The sequence below is a fragment of the Emydura macquarii genome, unplaced genomic scaffold (assembly GCF_026122565.2).
Source record: "Emydura macquarii macquarii isolate MOO-44397 ecotype Brisbane River unplaced genomic scaffold, CSIRO-AGI_Emac_v2 contig_3328, whole genome shotgun sequence".
Lineage (NCBI taxonomy): Eukaryota > Metazoa > Chordata > Testudines > Chelidae > Emydura > Emydura macquarii.
The window spans coordinates 7,805,369-7,825,278 of NW_027133465.1; the positions used below are offsets into that span (position 1 = coordinate 7,805,369).

Genomic DNA, 19,910 nt, shown 5'->3' on the forward strand with positions numbered 1-19,910 from the left:
CAAGGTTACAAAGCAATTCACTGAGAGGTCCTGAATCCTAGTCCTCTGTGTGAACCACTAGATCAACTTCCATCCCGATTTTTCATTGGAACACCCAAACTATGGGAGCTTGTATAAATCAGAAGGTGCAATTTTTACCATCAACTCGTCATTTTAAGTCAGGACCCAAAATTGGGTTGCCAGAATGTTTAAAAGGATCACGTGGCAACTCCTGTGGCTCACATTAAGCAGAAACTAACATACGCTAATAAACAACCTTGTCACTTATGTAGTTTAAGGTTGCAATAGGACATACCCCATCCACCCAAGAACTTACAAGCATCGAAATAAAAAGGGGAAAGACGCGTGCATTCCTTTCCACCTTCACTTTGCCTCCAGCACGGACAATAACATGCTCCAAAACCCCATGAAGCTTTCACTGCCATCTCCAGACACCCAAAAGTAATATATACCCCAACTTCATCAATTTCACACTCAAAATGCAAAACCTTAACAGTGAACTCTCATTCATTGATATCAATTATATCAACAGATCAGCACATCTAACTGTCACCCATTCCATACATTTGGGAAGTTAATGTGCCTTAACACAGCAGAGGTGACCATTAGGATTTTGCATCTGCACTACACCTTGGTGTGGAGCAGTGTCACTACCTCAAACTGAAATCCATTACCTATTGGTTTAAATGGTGCTTGGATCAAGCCCGAAGTACACAGGACTGTTTTCATTTTGAAAACCACCTGAGAGATTTTCTGCTATGTGTGTATGCATTAAAACCCAATGGCCGGCTAGTATATATAATGCAATTTTCAGAAAGAGAAAACACAACAGTATGTTTAAATTTACGCTAAGAAGGCCACAAATTAAGAAGCCAGAATGATAATATGGAGAAGAATATCTTGTTCCTTTACTATGCCCAACCAGTTCAGCTCTCAATACACTGCAGGCAATACTGGCTAAATCACCTGTGAATTACAGGCTGCCTATTTTAAATTCAATTGGGAAATTCAGCACCAAGACACCACATGAATTTAAAAACACAGATTTAAAGAGTTATTTTCAAGTTGTGTATGGCCTAAACCTTGGGAATTTTTCAAACAGAAACATGGATTTACTCTAAGACACAGATTTCACTACTAAAGGGTGCCCTAAGACAGTGGTTCTCAACCTTTTCTGGGCTCAGAACCCATTTGTAAATGTCGATGAGCTGTTGCGACCCAATAGGTAGTCTGAGGATGGAGGCCCTCAGGTGGTTTTGGTCAGATCCTACCCCCCAGAGGGGACTGGATCCTATCCAGCACTCACCCCACAGAGCTAGCTCCTGCAGCTCCTGTGCTGTGGGGCTCGCTGGGCATGGCTCTCCACCCCGAGTGTTGCAACCTCCAGGGTTGCAAAGCCATTCAGGTTTGGCCCCACCCCCTGACTGGACCAAATTTGTGTAAGTGAAGCTGTGAGCTGGCTCATGGGATTGCAGTGCTGCTCATTCACATTTGGCCTACCCAGACTCCCGTCGTCATGACAGCTGGGCCAAACCTGAGTGGCGCTGGGACCCCAGCGGTTGCAGTGCATGGAGCAGGGAGGCGAGCCCAGCTAGCCCAGTGGGACAGGAGCCACAGGACTGGCACGAGACCCTTCGAAACATCATGGCAACCCAATTTTGGGTCTCGACCCCCAGACTGAGAAACCCTGCCCTAGGATATATTAATATCAAAGCGTGGCAACTATGGCCAAACTTTGTACATTTTAATTGGACCATAGTCTTCTAGCATTTACTATGGTGCTTGCTAGCATCCATTCAGGGAGAACACCTCTCTGCACCCCCAACCAGCTGCAGGACATTGGCTTGTAGGCATTTGCAAGGCAGCTATGCATTTATTTTAGGATTTGTACTGCTGCCCATCACTTTGGTAGCCAAGCGCCTTCCAGATAAAATAGACTAGCCATAGCAAAGTCCCTAGTGGATTTAATTTTTTAGCTATCACTATGGAAACTAAATTCATTCTCATTTGCCCAAATATACAAGGAAAAAGTACACAACAGGTGTTTGTAAAACAGAGGTGCATAAATATAACAGACAGAGATAGTAATTCCACAAGAGGCTCAAACATGCAGTCATTATCTAACAGCTGTTTGGGTGCCTATTTACAGTTACTTTGGCGACCTCAATCCAGTCCCTTGTGGACAATGCTCACCCTATAGAATTCGCCTCCACAACTGGCATTATTTGGCCCCCTGCTATCAATTTCAGAAAGGAAAAAGGATTAACTGGCCATGGAGACAGAATTCCCTTCAATTCATGGGTGATCCCTTTCCAATTCAGGTGTGGGGAAGGCTTGCACTGCCTCTGCCCATACTGTATCTGTTCTGTACATAACGGACATCATTTTCCAAGGCATCTTTTAGGGAAGGCAGCATGCTGCAGCAGACAGCGCACAGGAGGGAGCCAGGAGACCTGGGTTCTATTTGCGACTTTACTATTGACTTGCTAGACAACTTTGAGCACATCATTTCACTTTTCTGTACATCACTTTCAATTTGCCCTTCTGACTGACAGAGTAACATCAGACTCATTTCTGTGAAACATTTAGTTCTACTGATGAAGAGTGCTATATAAATGCAACTCATCAGCACTACATTCAAACAATTTAAAAAAAAGAAAAGGGGATCCAGTGCTTTCAGATGATAGCACTGCTTAACTCACTTGCTGCAGTTCTGCAGGTTTGTCTTGACGATATCATAGTCGGTATTGTAGAGGGGCCCGCTGTCCTTCAGCATGGATTTCTGAATGCTGTAGACATGAACACTAGCAATTGTAGCTAGCTTAGACTTCACTGCTGAAAAATCAACAGAAAAGCCCTCACTTAGCACAGCCAGTCTCAAAGACGGCAGAAAGGTTGACGAGCAGTCCATTTGATACCAGGGTTCTGACTTTGAGAAAGCATTCTTGGATCTTAGTACTACCTGTTTTTAACCCACCCACTGACTGAGAATTCAGGCTACCACAAGCACATCAAACCTGTTCTCCATTCTACAGTGGCTTCTCATAGATTACTGAGTAAATTTCAAGGTCTCAATCCTAATCTTCCAGATGCTTTATTGCCTGGACGCAGGCTATTTAAGAGATTGCCTAAAGCTGTGGGTTGAATGCTGCAGTTGACAACTCTCCTCTTGCACAATAAAACCTCCTATCATAAGGGTAAAGCTTATCTGCATGGGAGACAGAGCTGTCTTGGGGGCTGGTCCCAGGCTGTAGAACAAACTCTCACAAGAATTATGGACCATCACAAGCCTCACTCCTAGTGCAAGGCATATTTTTTAATCTGCCTTCTCTAATATGGGTCTATCATAGAAGTGGGTGGGTGAAGTTCTGTGGCCTGAGATGTACAGGAGGTCAGACTACATGATCACGATGGTCCCATCTGGCTTTAAAGTCTATGTGTCGAATATAAACTCATAGCGATGCGTACAGGAAAGACAACAACTACAGAAAAAACCTTATCAAAACAACACGCTCCACCATGCAGACAATTCTCTCCCTGGAGAGAGGGTGGGAGAACAAAAGTTGTAGCAATGTGAGTCACACTGCTTAATGTGCTACTGGAAGGTGTTCAGATAACTATGGTAAGGAGCACAGTACACGAATCCGTATAGAATGGAATAGTTATGAAAAATTCATGTTAGAGTTATTAAATTTTGATTTTCGACAGTGAAATGACAAGAGCCTGTTTAGTGAAGCTGAAATGTTAGTACTGAGGCATTTGCAGACTCAACTGAGCAACAAAAATATTGGTATATTATCTGATGCCAAAATCATCAGTTGGAGATTACTAATGGCCTGCAGTCATAAGCATTTAGGCCAACACCCATCAGGTCTCACAAGCAGGGTTAGGCTCCAATGGTTGGATGAAAGACCAACAGCAAATACCCCCAGCTGCTTCAGAAAGCGCTGTTAGCAGTTTAGTAAGTAGCACTTCCCCTTCCTGTTCAGTACTGAATCAAACATCCCAGGATGGGGTTATGAGACACTATGCTGTAGAGATGGTCTTTCAGGTGAGATTTTAAATCAACATCCTGACCACGCATGACTAATGAAGATCCCCACTGCATTTCCCAAGAAGTAGGGCTGTTGGCCCCAGTGTTCTACCACAATTCCAAATTAGTTATTAGATTCTGCCTAAGATTCCCTTGTATTTTTATAGTTAGATTCAGTATTCTTCCCTTGCCACCCTAAAATGTTGTGAGGTGTTGCTGTGCACAGTTCAAATACTGCTGCACACCAGCCCAGAGACAGCTGCCTGTCAGTGACAGGTGAAGTGATCCCTTGTTCAGTAAAAAAAAAAAAATGCTACATAAAAATCAGTTACTAAGCTACAAATTTGTGAAGTTATGCTGCTGGGGGCTCAGATTTTAAAGGTTCTAGGGAAAATCCAATGAAAGAGTATACACCTGAATCCAACAATTTGATTAAAATAGCCAAACTGTGTGTAGATGACAAGTTTTTAGCTTTATTGACATTATCATTCCTTCAGAGAAAAAAAAGTCAGAAAAGCGTAATTCCCAAAATTACCTACCTTCCAGTTTATCCTCTCTCACTACTGCAACCTTGTGGCACTGTAAGAAAATGATAATTTATCACAATGATGTACCCAGGTCTTGAAATTTAAAGAAAACAAAATAAATGATTAATGGATATTGTATGCAGCTTTATAACTGCACAAAACTTGATCATGGCTCTGTCCAAAAACCAACTCATAATAGTCTTTTGCGGCCTTGTATGCCTACTTTCCTCGTGCAATATCCCCAGAATCACTACAATATTTGAGAAACACCCAATCCTCAATTTCTGGCAACAGCAGATGAAGCAGTAATGGAAAAGATGTTCAAATGCATTAGAACAAGCAAATGTAGTTGACACATGGCTGAGCCAGAAACAAATCTGATGCATTGATCCATGCTATTTGAAAGCATTTAAGATGACTGACATGTCATAGTTAACATGGTTAGCGCAGACAAGTTCTTATACAATGAGAAATTGAGCATTCATCCAATAACCAGAGACAGACATCCAGGGAAACGCTCCACATTGTGCAGGTAATTTCTGATTTGAGATCTACTAATAAAAAATTCTATGTAAGAAGTATGTATTGTTATTGTGTACACCTGGATTACCTTAAGAAGACTGTAATCTAGGCAAAGAATATCAGAATTCATGGGTCTGACAACATTCCCTAATTATGTGTTCATTCAATACCCACAAACAGGCAGTCAGTGTGGGAGGAAAGAGAACCCTAGGATCAAAAGCCTAAGAGACAAGGATAGGAAAAGCACCAGTCTGAGTCACTGAGGTTAATTTCCATCTCTTCACTCAAGTGATTCTTGCAGTGATAAAACTACAGCCCTGTAGCAGCCCCTCCTGAGAGGAGTCAGTATTGCAAGATCATCAAGAACTCGCAGAGTAAGAAACAAGATTTAATCTAAAATGCATGATACAAGTTCATTAGTCTTCTCTACATTAAATGACCTTGTGTCAGATAAAGCCTCATCTATTCCAAAACCTGTCACTTCTTCCCAACATTTGTAAGACCCAACCTTTTTTTTTCAGTTCCTACAGCTCCTGCTTGGGCGTCTCTCGAAACGTAACAAATTCCCCCACACAGAATGCTGTTCCTAAGTATTATCTTCCTTGCATGTCGTCACTCTAATTATATGTTTTAATATATTACAGAATGGATAAAAAAAATGTAAAAATCTAAAAATGGATGTTTTAAATTTAAATTAAATACATTATATTTTTTAAAAAAACTGTTTAAAAGTACATCTGACATTATGACAGCCTACAATCTATGGTAAGGCCTAAATTGACTGTAATCTATTAAAATCATTTAATGAATAAAAAAATGCTGCACCCATGAGGCTTCCTCAAATTTATGAGTTAACTCATTGTTTTATTAGTTATATATAGAAACAGAGGAAAACCTCTCTAACTTTTGAGGTCATCTCAAGCTTTATATATATGTCAAAACGTTATGTACAGCTTTAAGTAAATATCTGCATCATTGCTAGTTTTAAATGAAAACATGTCTTGATAAACTTACTTTTTCCCCTTTATGTATCCAGCACATAAAATCATTTTCTTTAACTAGTTAAAAAAAAATTAAAACACTGGTTTTGTGCATTTTAATTGAATTCTAATTTCCATCCAAATGCAGCTGGACAGAAGTTACGATTAAAAAAAAAAAAAAAAATCACATGCATTCTTCACTCTTCTGCTCTGTCAACGATGCTAGCCCTAACACATCATTTGCCTATGACGTCTCAAAACAGTCTGCATGCCTTCTTCCACATCACACCTTACTTGCCCTTCCTGAGCTGGTCCACAAGGCTACCACCTTCTTTATAGTCAAATCCTTTTTAAAGAGCAATTCTATAATGGCATTTACACAAAGACAACCAACTAGTAATGGCAAGGTAGAGAGGTATTTGGAGACAGTATAATATCAGCAAAATAAAATCCTGTTGTGTTATCAAAGTATTATCAAAACATGGCCAATATAACTCCTTCCCCAGTCAATTGTGTTGTCTCTGTCAGATTGCAAGCTCTTTGGGACAGAGACTGCACCTTCTTTTATGGTTGTGCAAGATCTGGCACATTTGTGGGCACCACCAGAAACAAATGGTAAAAACAGTAATAGAAGTTTTTGAGCCAAAGATTACAGAACAAGGCAGCACACAGAGAAACAATGAGTTCACAGGCCCACACAATTGAGGGAGTTAAGTACTCACAACATGTCCATTCTGAACGAGATTTCCTGCCACTAAATAGGTGACATGCAGCTGAGCTCCCGAATTCTCCTTTCGCTTCCTTTCCACATAGTCATACAGCATCCTGTACAACAAAAGAAATCAATGTTAATCACCTGGAAGGGAAAGAATCCTTCACCCCATCATCTACCAACTGATTTATGAGACATTCATCCAGCTTGATACAGTATAGTAATAAGTAAAATGTTCCAAACTCATCTAATTATGTTTATGTTTTCTGAAGAGCTCTGTGTAGCTCAAAAGCTTGTCTCTCTCACCAATAAAAGCTGGCCCAATAAAAGATATTACCTCACCCGTCTTGTCTCGCTAATATCCCAAAGTTATTAGATATTAGAGAGACAATACAGCTACAACACCCCTCCACAGTTCCATCTAGACATTTGTACCATGCTTATTATTAGGATATTAAAGGCTCTGTTCACAGAATACACATGCTGAACTACCAGTTCCTGTTTTGCATGCTCTCACCTCATGTCTCAAAAATGGATTTAGACAAGTGTGCGTGTGAGAGAGAGATCCATACTATAGTACTGAAACATCTCCCAGTTGTTTTATCTGACTAGCTCCTCTTCACCTGAATCTTCCTGCCTCACCCCAAGGAGGACTTTTTTCATTCACCCTAGAATGCAGTCCAGCCCCCAGAACTCAAAACATCCATTCTAAATACACCAGTAGGGTCTTCTGTCCAGGCTCAAGACCCTTTTCATCTAAGATTAGGAGTGGGTCTTTGGGCCATTCCTTGACCCTCTCCTCCATGGTGGGAAGCAGGAATCTAGGACATCATGGCTCCTTGAACCTAGCCTGAGAATTGATGTTCAGTTCACTTCTCAACAAACTTCCTAGAGGCATCATATGCTCTTGTAAGTACCACACCAATGATTTTAATGGACTCTAAGGGAATGTAAATTACTTTCATCTCTTAAAAGTCCTAGAAAATGAAGTGCAAAGGGCTATGTTACTACAATGTTAAGGATGCAAATTTATATTAAAGCTAAAAGGTTCTGAAAGCAAAGTTAATTTGTCCACATTGCAAATATTTAGTTTTGGTTATCATCTAGATTGTTAAATGTAAGCATATAGTGAAATGGTGCATTCAACCCCCAGGACAGTCATTGCAAATATTTATTTATTGTTTTTTTTGTTTATTTATTTATTGCAAACTTGACACAATCAGACTGGGTCTGAATAGGGACTTGGAATGGTTCTCATTACAAAAAGTAATTGTCACTGTTCACACATTCTCACCTTCTAATCAACGGTTGTGAACAGGCCTCATTTACTCTAACTGAATTGACTTTGTTAGCACTTGCCCTCCCCATTGTTGTTTCTTACCCTTGGATGTATATATATACCTCCTATCTGTGATTTCCATTTCATGCATCTGATGAAGTGGGTTGCAGCCCACAAAAGCTTATGCCCGCAGAAATTTGTTAGTCTTTAAGGTGCTATAGGACTCTCATACACATTCCTACACGAATACAATGCTAAGACAACCATTTCTGTATATAATATTCATACCAATTATATGAAGCTACATGAGGGGTCTAATTAAGCATCTCTTTCTAAAGCAAGACTTGCTTAAGTGAGGCATAAATAAGGCATGATAAATATAATCCTACATAAGTATCTGAGAGAAAACATAGGACTTTACACCTTTCTGGAAAAGACTGGTTTTAATTTTTTAATCAAAGCCACTAACTAAAGTAGGTATTGCCACTGAATAAAAAGTTTGCATTATACACAAATACTTACTGCTTAGCTTGGTTGACATGAACTCCCAGGGTAAAGCTCAACCATTTGTACGTCACCTGCAACAGAAAAAATAATTGCTCAGGTCAGTGGCTCTCAATCTGAGTATGTGAATACACACAAAAAACCCCACCCAGTGATTCACTAAATCCTACCAGCCTTTGAGGAGACTAAGAAATGGAGAGAAGAAGCAATTTGCCCAAGGGTATGATGCCATGCTAAGCACACTATCAAGCTACTTCTACCTAAAAGATGAATATTTGTGAATGTCATTTTGAAACAATCTAAGAATGGCTCTGGTATATCCAAGGACATTCAGAAAGCAACACTTTTACATTGCTGATCTGAGGTTTCCAAAGCAGAGAAGAAAATAAAACAAGCCCCAAGATATAACTTTGAAAAGTGGCTACTTTTCACATAAAATTATCATCAAGAACATGTGAAAGGTGTGATAGATTCACCATAACTGGCAATTTTAAATCAAGACTTGCTGTTAAAAAAACAAAACAGAAGCTCTAGTTCAAACAGGAATTATCTGGGAGAAGTTCTAAGGCCTGTGTTATAAAGGAGGTCAGACTAGATGATCACAATGCTTCCTTCTGGCCTTGGAATCTATGTCAAAGATTGCCACGGCTCTCTTTGGGTCTCACAGAGCGCATGGCAAACTCCAGTTACGTTACAGGTGCTGCACCAGAGCATGGCAACTTCTTGGGTTCTATTCCTGTGTCTGCCACTGATTTGTTTTGTGACCTGGGGTAAATCATTTCTTTGTGTCTGTTTCCCCTCCCACCCTGTCTATTCAAACAGGGGAGGGCCTGTCATTTGGGGCTGGTGTACAACTGTTTTTATACAGGTTTAATTTAACTATCAATTTAGAAGCTTAAGTTATATAAACACCTTCAAATTGGTATTACTATGCCCACACTATGGGGATGCACTAGTTTAACTATATACGCTTCTATAACAATTAATTGTTTCTGTACAGTGGATACCAAATGGAGCTTAAATATTTTTGTCATACAAGTTAGTTATAATAGCCGTATTCATCAGCTGTACTAGCTGGAGTACTAGTTAAGGTTGTATAACTGTTTCCACTCTAAATCTGATTTCAGTCACATTTAACTTTCATCTTCTAGGTTGAAGTTTTTCCTCATTTGTCTCTGAGCTATGGTGACTTTAGCAACAGTGATTTTAGCAAAAACAATTCATCCACTAGGGAGTGCAGGAAAAATGGGAAAAAATACTTTATACAAAATTAATGTTACAACAGTTCTCTACAGCCAAAGTAGCTTACTAGAAAATAGGCAGGAGGGCAGCCCTCCCTAAGAAGTGCTCTCTTTTAAGCATTCCAGTAAAAACTGGAAATTGATTTGACTGAGTTTTGTGCCTTTAAAAGCTGAGCACTGCACATCTGGCACAACATATTTATCTAAGCTCCTAGCTCTAAGGAATCTCCATCCTCAGAGGTCTGTAAAGTGTGACTGGACAAAGCCCTGGCTGGGATGGTTTAGTCAGGGTTGGGTCCTGCTTTGAGCAGGGGGTTGGACTAGACACCTCCTGAGATCCCTCCCATCCCTTCTCTTCTATGGTTCTGATTCTACGAATGCCCTGCTCTGTCCCTAAGCTGGATCTATAGCTGACGGGGTGGGCATACAGCACGGCTATCCATGCTATTCAGCGGGGGTGAAACGCTCCCCACGCTCACAAGGGCTGCAAGGAGCAAGGTCGGGGTCCTGCCCCACCTACATTCCCACAGACCATCTGGGCCAGGGCACGGCCCTACTGGTCCTACACGTGACAGGAGAGGGACCCTGCGGCGGAGCTGGTCCAACACGTGGGAGGTGGCACCGGGTCGGGCCTTGGGGCGGAGTTTATTGTAACGGGGCTCGGTGAGCCCAGGGCCGCTGGGTGAGTTAGGGACCACGGACTCCCTCCAGCGGCACTGCAACCTCCCCCCGCCTGATGCACCCCTCCCCCACCCCGTGCCCTCTTCCCCTCCCCCACCCAACCGTACCCCACCCCGTGCCCCTTCCCCCCACCGCCCGTTCCCCCACCCCGTGCCCCTTCCCCCCACCTCCCGTTCCCCCACCTCGCACCCAGTGCCCCCTTCTCCCCTCCCCATGTCCTCATTCCCTTAACGCCCCGTCTCTGTTCCCGCGGCTCACGATGCGGTTCTGGTCGGTGACGAACTCGTCGATGTTCTCCAGGTAGAGCTCGTCCTCCATGGCGCCGGGGCCTCCGGCCGGGCTGCTTCGCTTCGCTTCCCTTCCCGCGCGGGTCGGGGGTCAGCGCCGCCGCCTGGCAAAACAAGGCCCAGCTACCGCCGCCGCCGCCGCCTCCATAGCAACCCGCGGGGCGCGCTACGGCGGCCGCACCGGGACAGGAAACCCGCCGCCCGCTCCGTGCCCGCTTCGCGCAGCCGCAGGCGCCGACTGGGAGTCCGGCCCCGCCCCCCTCTGACGATAAGTGGCCCCGCCCCCGACCACCAGCGGTCACCGCTCTGAACCTCCGCCTAGTGATTCCCACCCCGAGCCCCTCAGTTCGGGGCTACCCCAGGCCCCGCCCACTTGCCTCCTAGTGACTCCTGCCCTAAGCCCACTGCCCACCTCTTCCACCCATCCCCAGTGATCCCAGCACGCCCCCCGCCTGCCTGCCCCAGCGACCCGAGCCCCCCAGCGACCCGAGCCCCCACCTGCCTGCCCCCAGCGACCTGAGCCCCCCAGCGACCCGAGCCCCCCACCTGCCTGCCCCAGCAACCTGAGCCCCCCGCCTGCCTGCCAGCCCCCAGCGACCCGAGCCCCCCGCTTGCCTGCCCCAGCGACCCGAGCCCCCCCACCTGCCTGCCCTCAACGATCCGAGCCCCCCCACCGACCCAAGCCCTGAGCCTCACCTCCTCAAAGCCCCCAGCCATGGCGTCTCGGAGGGCCCATACACCACTATAGCGGTACCCCCAGTGATCCCAGCCCCAAGTCCTGCCAAGCTCTCAGCCTGCCCTCAGCCTCCCCTAACCTCGGCCTCTCACAGGGCCTGTAAACCACCACAGCAGTGATCCCTAGTGAGCCCAGTCCCCAGCCCCCTCACCTCCCGCAAATCCACCCGCCTAACCTTTAGTGATCCCAGCCCCTATCCTGTTTGTTACCTTTAGGAATAAAAGGAATAAATGGTTAGTTTTCAGAATGGAGACAGGTAAATAGTGGCGTCTCCCAGGTGTCTGTACCCAGAACAGAACTGTTCAGCATTGTCATAAATGATTTGGAAAAAGGGGTAAACAATGAGGTGGCAAAATTTGCAGATGTTACAAAAACTACTCAAGATAGTTAAGTCCAAAGCAGACTGTGAAGAGTTACAGAGGGATGTCGCAAAACTGGGTGACTCAGCAACAAAATGGCAGAAAAATTCAATGTCAATTAATACAAAGCAATGCATGTTGGAAAACATAATCCCAACTATACAAGCAAAATGATGGGGTCTAAATTAGCTGTTACCGCTCAAGAAAGAGATCTTGGAGTCATTGTGGATAGTTCTCTGAAAACGTCCACTCCATGTGCAGCGGCAGTCAAAAAAGCTAACAATGTTAAGGACCATTAGAAAACTAATATATAATAAGACAGTAAATATCATATTGCCTTTATAAATCCATGGTACACCCATATCTTGAATACTGAGTGCAAATCTGGTCACCCCATCTCAAAAACAATATATTGCAATTGGAAAAGATACAGAAAAGGACAATAAAAATGATTGGGGTTAGGAAAAACTTCCAGATGAGGAGAGATTAATAAGACTGAGACTTTTCAGTTTGGAAAAGAGACGACTAATGGGGGATATGATAGCCTATAAAATCATGACTAGTGTTGAGAAAGTAAATAAGAAAGTGTTATTTACTCCTTCTCATAACACAAGAACTAAGGATCACCAAATGAAATTAATAGGCAGCAGGTTTAAAAGGAAATATTTCTTCACACAACACACAGTCAACCTGTGGAACTCCTTGCCAGAAGATGTTGTGAGGGCCAAGACTATAATGGGGTTCAAAAAAGAGCTAGATAAGTCCATCAATGGCTATTAGCCATGACTGGCAGGGATGCAGCCCCATGCCCTGAGCGTCCCTAGCCTCTGATTGCCAGAAGCTGGGAATGGCCAACGGGATGGATCACTTGATGATTGCCTGTTCTGTTCATTCCTTCTGAAGTACCTGGCATTGGCCACTGATGGAGGACAGGATCCTGGGTTAGACGGACCATTGGTCTGACCTCGTATGGCCATTCTGAGATAACTGGATATTCCTGATATCTATATAAATGTCCAATTCCCTTTTAAATCTTGGTCTCAATATCTTTCTGCAGCAATGGAGTCAATAGTCTAATTAGATGTGTGAAAAATATTTCCTTTTAGCAGTTTTGAATTTTCCACATTTTAATGTCATTGAATGTCCCTGTGTTTGTGTGCTATGAGACAGAAGTTCCCCATCTCCCTTCTCTAAACCATTTATTATTGCATATATTTGTATCATGACCCCCTTATTTATCTCCTTTCTAAAATAACAATCCCAATATTTTCAACCTCCCTTTGTAGCAGAGCGTTTCCCGGCCTTTGATCACTCTTACTGCCTTTTTCTGAACCTCCTCTAACTCTGCAAAATCCTTCTTTAAAAGGGGTGACCAGCCCCACACACAGTGTCCAGATGAGCTTGCACCATTGATTTATATCAAGACATTATAATATTCTGTTTATTATTCACCACCCCATTCCATGTGCATCATAAGATCGTTTGCTTTTTTGACCACAGCTTCACACTTGAGACAAGGTCCTCATTGAACTGCCCACAGTGATTCTCAGATCCCTTTCGTGAGCTGATTTGGTTAATTTAGAACCCTGTAAGATATATAAGTAGTTTAATTTTTTCCCTTCCAATGTAGATTACACTGAATTTAATTTGCCATTTTGTTGCCTATTCACCTAGCTTGCTTAGGTCTCTCTCAAATTCCTTGCAGTACTGCGTGGTCCCGACTAACATAAATAACTGTGTGTCATCTGCAAATTTTGCTACCTCACTACTCACCATCACCCTTTTCCAGATCATTAACAAATCTATTAAACAACATGGGACTTAGTAGTACAGAATTTTGAGATGCCTGCTGTTAACCTTTTGCCTTAATGAAAATTGACCATTTATTCCTACCCTAGTGACCCTCTACTCACCAGTTTTGATCCAAGACAATACTTTGCCTTTCATGCCATGACTACTTAGCTCCATTAGTAGCCACTTGTACTGGACTTTGTCAAAGCTCTTTTGGAAATCTAAATATTATTATATCAACCAGTTCTTTATTCCTGAGGTTATTGACATATTCCAAGAATTCTAAGACATTAGAAACACAGTTTTGTTTTGCTGAAAATTTGCTGGTTAGACCATATCATATGATCTTCCGGGTTTTTGGTTTTTCTGTTGATCATTTCAGCCAGTTTACCAGGTACAGATGTACTGGTTTGTAATTGTCTAGACGAGCCTTAGGGTGTTTTTTAAATACAGATACGTTTGCTACCTTCCAGTCCTTTGGAATGGTGGATGTTTTTAATGAGAGATTTTATACTTTTATTAGCCATCAGTCACTTCATACTTAAGCTCCTTCAGAAGTTAAGACTTACTGCTTTTGGGCCTTTCTTAAACTAATCTTAGTGTACTGAAATCTCCATTTCCAAAGCATCCTGATTTCTTCCCTGAGAAGCATATTGTCTACTGTAATTAACAACTACAATTCTTCCATTGGAAGACAACAATATATTGAAGTTTATTAAGTGACCGATATACATACAACACAGAAACTCTCGGAAGCTTAAAAGCATTTAAAACAACATTGTATAGGTTTATTCTCATGTATGGCAAGTGATGGAGGTGCAAAAGTACAAAATGTGCAAATTTGAAAACCACAAAAACAAATTTGACAAGGTGAACACAGAACACCAATTCTGCATAATTCAAATTCATAAACAAATTTAAAGAAAATAGGAAAGTGTTAGAAGCAAAAAAAGAAAAGCTCAGAAACGTTCAATTAACTCCCTCCTCAGGGAGTTACTGGAGAACCTGGGAAGCTGAGTAGCAGATTCCACCTCCTCAGGTGCCCAGGAACCTGCATGGTGCATATAAAAGATTGTATCCCATTATCAGGCCATATAATCTGCCAGTCATTGTGAGTCTATGGTATTGAACTTACATGATAACCATTTGCATACTGTGCATTGTCAAAGGGAGAATGATATTTTCCTGCATTATGTCCTACAATTCAATATTTGCTGATTTTTTAGTTAATCCCTTGCTGACAGCTTTCTCTGTCTAATCTAGCTATCTATGTTCTTATAGGGGCACCCATCACCACAGTATATGAGCCCTCAGCCCACCTGACAAGATTTATAAGATTTCTAAAGCACAGTCATAAACCACATTTTTCAGAAATGATTCGTCCTATTGCAGGGTCTTCAGAGATCACTGAAATGTCAGTCAACTGCTGTAGCGGCCTGAGCCCTAAACAAAAAGAATCAGGGTCCGTCACCCTCACTGAACATCAGAGTTGGTTTTAGGAATATGTGAAACTTGTGGGCCATCCCAGTGTGCCAGACCCACCCCGTTGGCAGAACAGTCTCACATTGAACTTGGGGGTGCACTTCATCCTTGAGCACATTAATTGGTACTCTATTGCCTATGTGCCCACTGGCAGAGAAAAGGCAGAGGGATAGACTATGGGTGCTGGGTGAAAAGAAAGAACAGAGATGAGGGTGCCCTCTGCAAGTTATAATCTGACTGGAGGTTCCCAAAATCATGGTACTCACGCTGCTGAACTGGATATATGTAATTACAGGAGGCACAGAAGCAGCCCTATCCGTCTCCCATTGCAGTCAACAGGGATTTTCCTATTGACTTCAATGAGAAGGATCAAGACCAAAATTATCCACATGCTATTTATTGTAGTGAAACAGTAAAGGTTTTGGGCAGGTTCCAGGACTTGCTGATAATTCTTGTGAGTTGCCATTGTCATCTTGTGCTCTTCGCAGTGTTAGTAAAGACTCCCTGGGGGGCTTCATCTCATGTACCATCAATTCCTCGGACTAAGCCATTCTTATCCAAAAGCACCTGACACACAGCAGCTGATAAAACAGAAATCAATACAAATGACAATGTGCAATCAAAAGAAAAGGAAATGATTTGATACTAATTTCCCCCTTTTAAATCCTTTAGATATAATAAAATGAAATGCTGATCATAGAAATGTAAGGCTGGAAGGGACCTTGGACGGGAAGCCCCCTGTGGTGAGGCAGGGTGAAGTAAACCTACGCCATCCCTGAGAGGTGTTTATCTAACCAGTTGCCAAAAAACCTCCATGGACAAGGATTCTACAACCTCCCTGGGATGCCTGGTCCAGAGCGTAACTACCCTTAAAGTCAGCAAGTGTTTCCTAACATCTAACCTAAATCTCCCTTGCTGCAGATTAAGCCCATTACTTCTTGTTACCTTCAGTGGACATGGAGACCAATTGATCAAAATCCTCCTGATAACAGCCCTTAACATATGGAAGTTCCCCCATCAGTCTTTTCTCAGCATTAAACAGGCCCAGTTTTTTAACCTGTCCTCGTAGGTCAGGTTTTCTAAACCTTCGATCATTTTTGTTGCTCTCCTCTGGACTCTCTCCAATTTATTCACATCTTTCCTAAAGTCGGGCACCCAGAATTAGACACAGTACTTACGCCAAGGCCTCACCAGTGACACTCTGTTTTACGTACGACACTCCTGTTAATACACTCCAGAATGACGGTAGCCTTTTTTGCAGCTGCATCATGTTATTGGTTCATATTCAATTTGTGATCCCCTAGATCAGTGGTTCCCAAACTGTGGCCTTTCAAAGTGGCCCGCCGCTCCCCCCTCCTCCCCTCAGGCTGCAGAAGGGAGCTGCTGCCCAAGGACCCAGGTGGAGCACATTGCCATGGGGCTACAAGACCAGTGCAGGCTCCTTCCTGCAGCCAAAGGGACGGGAGATCAGTGCTCCCTTCCCCATGGCTGTAGCAGGGAGCACGGCAAAGCGTTCCGCCAGGGTCTCTAGGCACTGGGGTCCCTGCTGGAATCAGAGGGAGGGGAGATCAGCGCTCCCCAACCCCCGGCTCCAGTAGAGAGCAAAGCACTGTGCCTAGGTCCCTAGGCGCTGGGGTCCCTGCTGGAAGCAGAGGGAGGGGAGCACTGATCTCCTGTCCCCCTGGCTGCAGAACAGAGCCACTGCCAAGGGACCCAGGTGGAGCGCACGGGGCTACAGGACAAATGCGGTTTCCCTGCTGCAGCCAAGGGGACGGGAGATCAGCAAGGAGGCACCCTACTCGCTGAACTCCTTCTGTCTGGCTGCAGTGGGCGGGAGGGGGACGGAGCTGGCAGAGACTGGTGGCCATTCAGGGTTGTAAAAATGTTATCTGTGGCTCTCGAGCCAAAAAGGTTGGGAACCACTGCCCCCGATCCTTTTCAGCAATACTACCACCTTGCCGGTTTTTCTCCATTTTGTAGTTGTGCATTGGATTTTTCCTTCCTAAAGTGCAGTACTTTTTCACTTGTCTTTACTGAATTTCATCTTGTTGATTTCAGACAAATTCTCCAATTTGTCAAGGTCATTTTGGATTCTAATTCTATCCTCCAAGGTCCTTGCAACCCCTTCCTGCTTGGTGTGATCTGCAAATTTTATAAACACACTCTCCGCTCCATTAAACAAGTCATTGATGAAAATATTGAATAATACTGGATCCAGGACTGAATCCTGTGGGACCTCACTAGATATGCCCTCCCAGTCTGACAGCAAACCATTGATAATTCTTCTTTGAGTACGGTCCTTCAACCGCTTGTGCACCCACTTTGTAGTAATTCCATCTAGATGCCATTTCCCGAGTTTGCTTCTGAGAATGTCATGTGGGATTGTGTCAAAAGCCTCAGTAAAATTAAGATATTTGGTGCAAATGAGGTACTGGTAGCACCAGTCAGACCCCTGGTGTAGCAGGGTGGAGACGGGAAAAATGAGGCATCAGTAGGTTAAGTGATTTACCCAAGGTCATACAGAAGATCAGTAGCAAAGTCAGAAATAGACCAAGGTTTCTTGATACCGAGCCCTGGGTTCTGGTCTCTGGGCCACACTGGCTCTAGGTCAACCTAAGTACTGTTGCTCGGGTAGGTAGAGTTCCGACAGTGACGGGAAAACCCATTCCATCACGGTAGGAAGTGTCCGTGCTACAGCGAGTTAGCTACATCGCCGTAGTTGTGCTGTTTGCAGTGTAGACATGGCCTTGGGTGAAGCTATTCTATTGTAATACGCTGGGCTACTGGCGATCATCAGGTCTCCCTGACGTGGCTGACCCTAAAACTATCACAACCCATAACATAAATACTGGGACCTACAGTCTCCCCAGACTGCATCTCCATGTTAAAATTGAGGCAAGCGGCAACCTGCTCCATTTTATCATAATCGGACATAGCCTCAGGCACTCAGCAAGGTGCCCATGTTTGTGGGGGCCCTGGCCTACCCTCAGCATTGTAAGCTTTTCATTTTGGTGGAAGGGTCAGAACAAGAAGGCTCCAAAGAGGAGAGCTGTGTCAGGGGGGACGTACACAAACCCTTCGGCACAGTCCTTGGGGCCCAGAGAATTCTCCTGGGGAAAGCAGGCAGCCCGGCAGTAACCCCGGTAATTCGCACAGCCCCAGTTTCCAGTGCCGACACCCAGACCTGGAAAAATAAAAACTGGCATTGAAGCATTTCCTTGCAACCGACACAGAAATGCAAACCCGGCCCTCATAAATCCACTTGCTATTTTAGGGCGTGAGGTTAGTCCCACTGGGCCGGGTGTTAACACTCTTGCAATTGGCTCATTAATTTCAGTGGGGCTATTCGTGGGAATAAACACCTCAGCTGGTGTAAATTAGCAGAGCTTCATTGACCTGCTTCTGCTCCCATTGAAACCGAGGGGAGTTTGGGTGTTGACTTCAGTGGCAGGACTGGTCCTTAGAGGAGACAATACACGATCTAACAGAGATGGGCCGAGGAGGTAACATTGTGAGTTGGCATGCAAAAAATACCCCTCCACCATCCTATCACCACATCTACATCCTACTCATGCATAAAAATGTCCCATGCCTGGGGCCAGAGTCTTATGGCACAGAATCCATCACCACGCAAGAGCAGAAGTTAACACTGATGTGTGCGCAGGGGGAGGGGAAGCCTTTGTGACATTTCATCATCTGTGGTGAAAGATATCGATTGACAGAATGAGGCACCTGTACAGCTTTAAAACTCTCATCAAATAATATCTGGTACATATAGGAGAAGCTACCAAGAAGAGTCATCTTCCCATAGTAAATTTCTCCTTGGACTGTGGAGTTGGCAGCTCTATCCCACAAGCTGTATGGGGAATGTACACGTTTTGTTATCTCCACTGTATACGGCAACTTCACACATACCAATTCAGAACATAAATGTAAGAACGGCTGGACTGGGTCAGACCAATGGTCCATCTAGCCCGGTATCCTGCCTTCCGACAGTAGACAATGCCAGGTGTTTCGGAGGGCATGAACAGAACAGGGAATAATCAAGGGATCCATCCCCTCCTGTGGTCCACTCCCAGCCTCTGGCAATCAGAAGCTAGGGACATCCAAGGCATGGGGTTGCATCCCTGACCATCTTGGCTAATAGCCATTGATGGACCTAGCCTCCAGGAACTTAAATAGTATGGGGTTCAAAAAAGAACTAGGTAAGTATGACAACATCCCTATGGAATCTGTCATTTTGTCCCCACTTTTCATATAGGGAAATGGCGGCCAAGCAAGGTTAAATGACTTGCCGAAGCTCACATAAGAAAGTCAATAGCAGAACCATGAACAGAACCCAGGAAACCTAGCTCCTAGGCCTCTGCGCTAACAACTAGATCACACGTCCCCATACAGTGACACTACCTTCTGAGAACCATTTGAAACGAGATGCCTATCTATACCTGTTGTAATTGGCCATCGAAAATCATTCCTGCGAGAAACAGCTTAGACATCTCAGCAGCTTGACTCCAGGGGATGGGTTCCCATTTGTGGATCACAAGCAGAGATAGGCACCTTTTGATCCATGCACGGGAACCCATCTCCTGGAGCCCAGAGGCTTAGGTGCCTACACTGATTCTTGCGGGAGCGAGTTAGGTGTCTGCTTTGCTCCACACAAAAATGGCCTCAGGCAGAGGTGCTCATGCTCAAGTTATAACTTTTAGCCTAGTGGTTAGAGCACTCACCTGGGATGTGGGAGACCAAGGTTCAGTCCTTCCCCTCTGCTGGAAGGAG

General features: G+C 44.1%; 1 protein-coding gene across 4 annotated transcripts in view; it reads right to left on the reverse strand.

Annotated features, from left to right (window-relative positions):
- Nucleotides 1-10,956, reverse strand: part of POLD3 (DNA polymerase delta 3, accessory subunit) — a 32,192-nt gene extending 21,236 nt beyond the window's left edge. Inside the window, exons 1-5 of one of the 4 annotated variants that reach the window (XM_067533231.1) lie at nucleotides 10,738-10,956; nucleotides 8,576-8,631; nucleotides 6,785-6,887; nucleotides 4,573-4,612; nucleotides 2,703-2,832 (exon numbers count right to left, since the gene is read on the reverse strand). In XM_067533231.1, the coding sequence (XP_067389332.1) occupies nucleotides 2,703-2,832; nucleotides 4,573-4,612; nucleotides 6,785-6,887; nucleotides 8,576-8,631; nucleotides 10,738-10,797 (389 nt within the window). In that variant the 5' untranslated portion in view covers nucleotides 10,798-10,956. Of the gene's footprint in view, nucleotides 1-2,702; nucleotides 2,836-4,572; nucleotides 4,613-6,784; nucleotides 6,888-8,575; nucleotides 8,632-10,737 lie in introns of all 4 variants that reach the window. The other 3 variants (XM_067533230.1, XM_067533232.1, XM_067533233.1) reach the window with 3 other exon arrangements.
- Nucleotides 10,957-19,910: the final 8,954 nt, after the last annotated feature.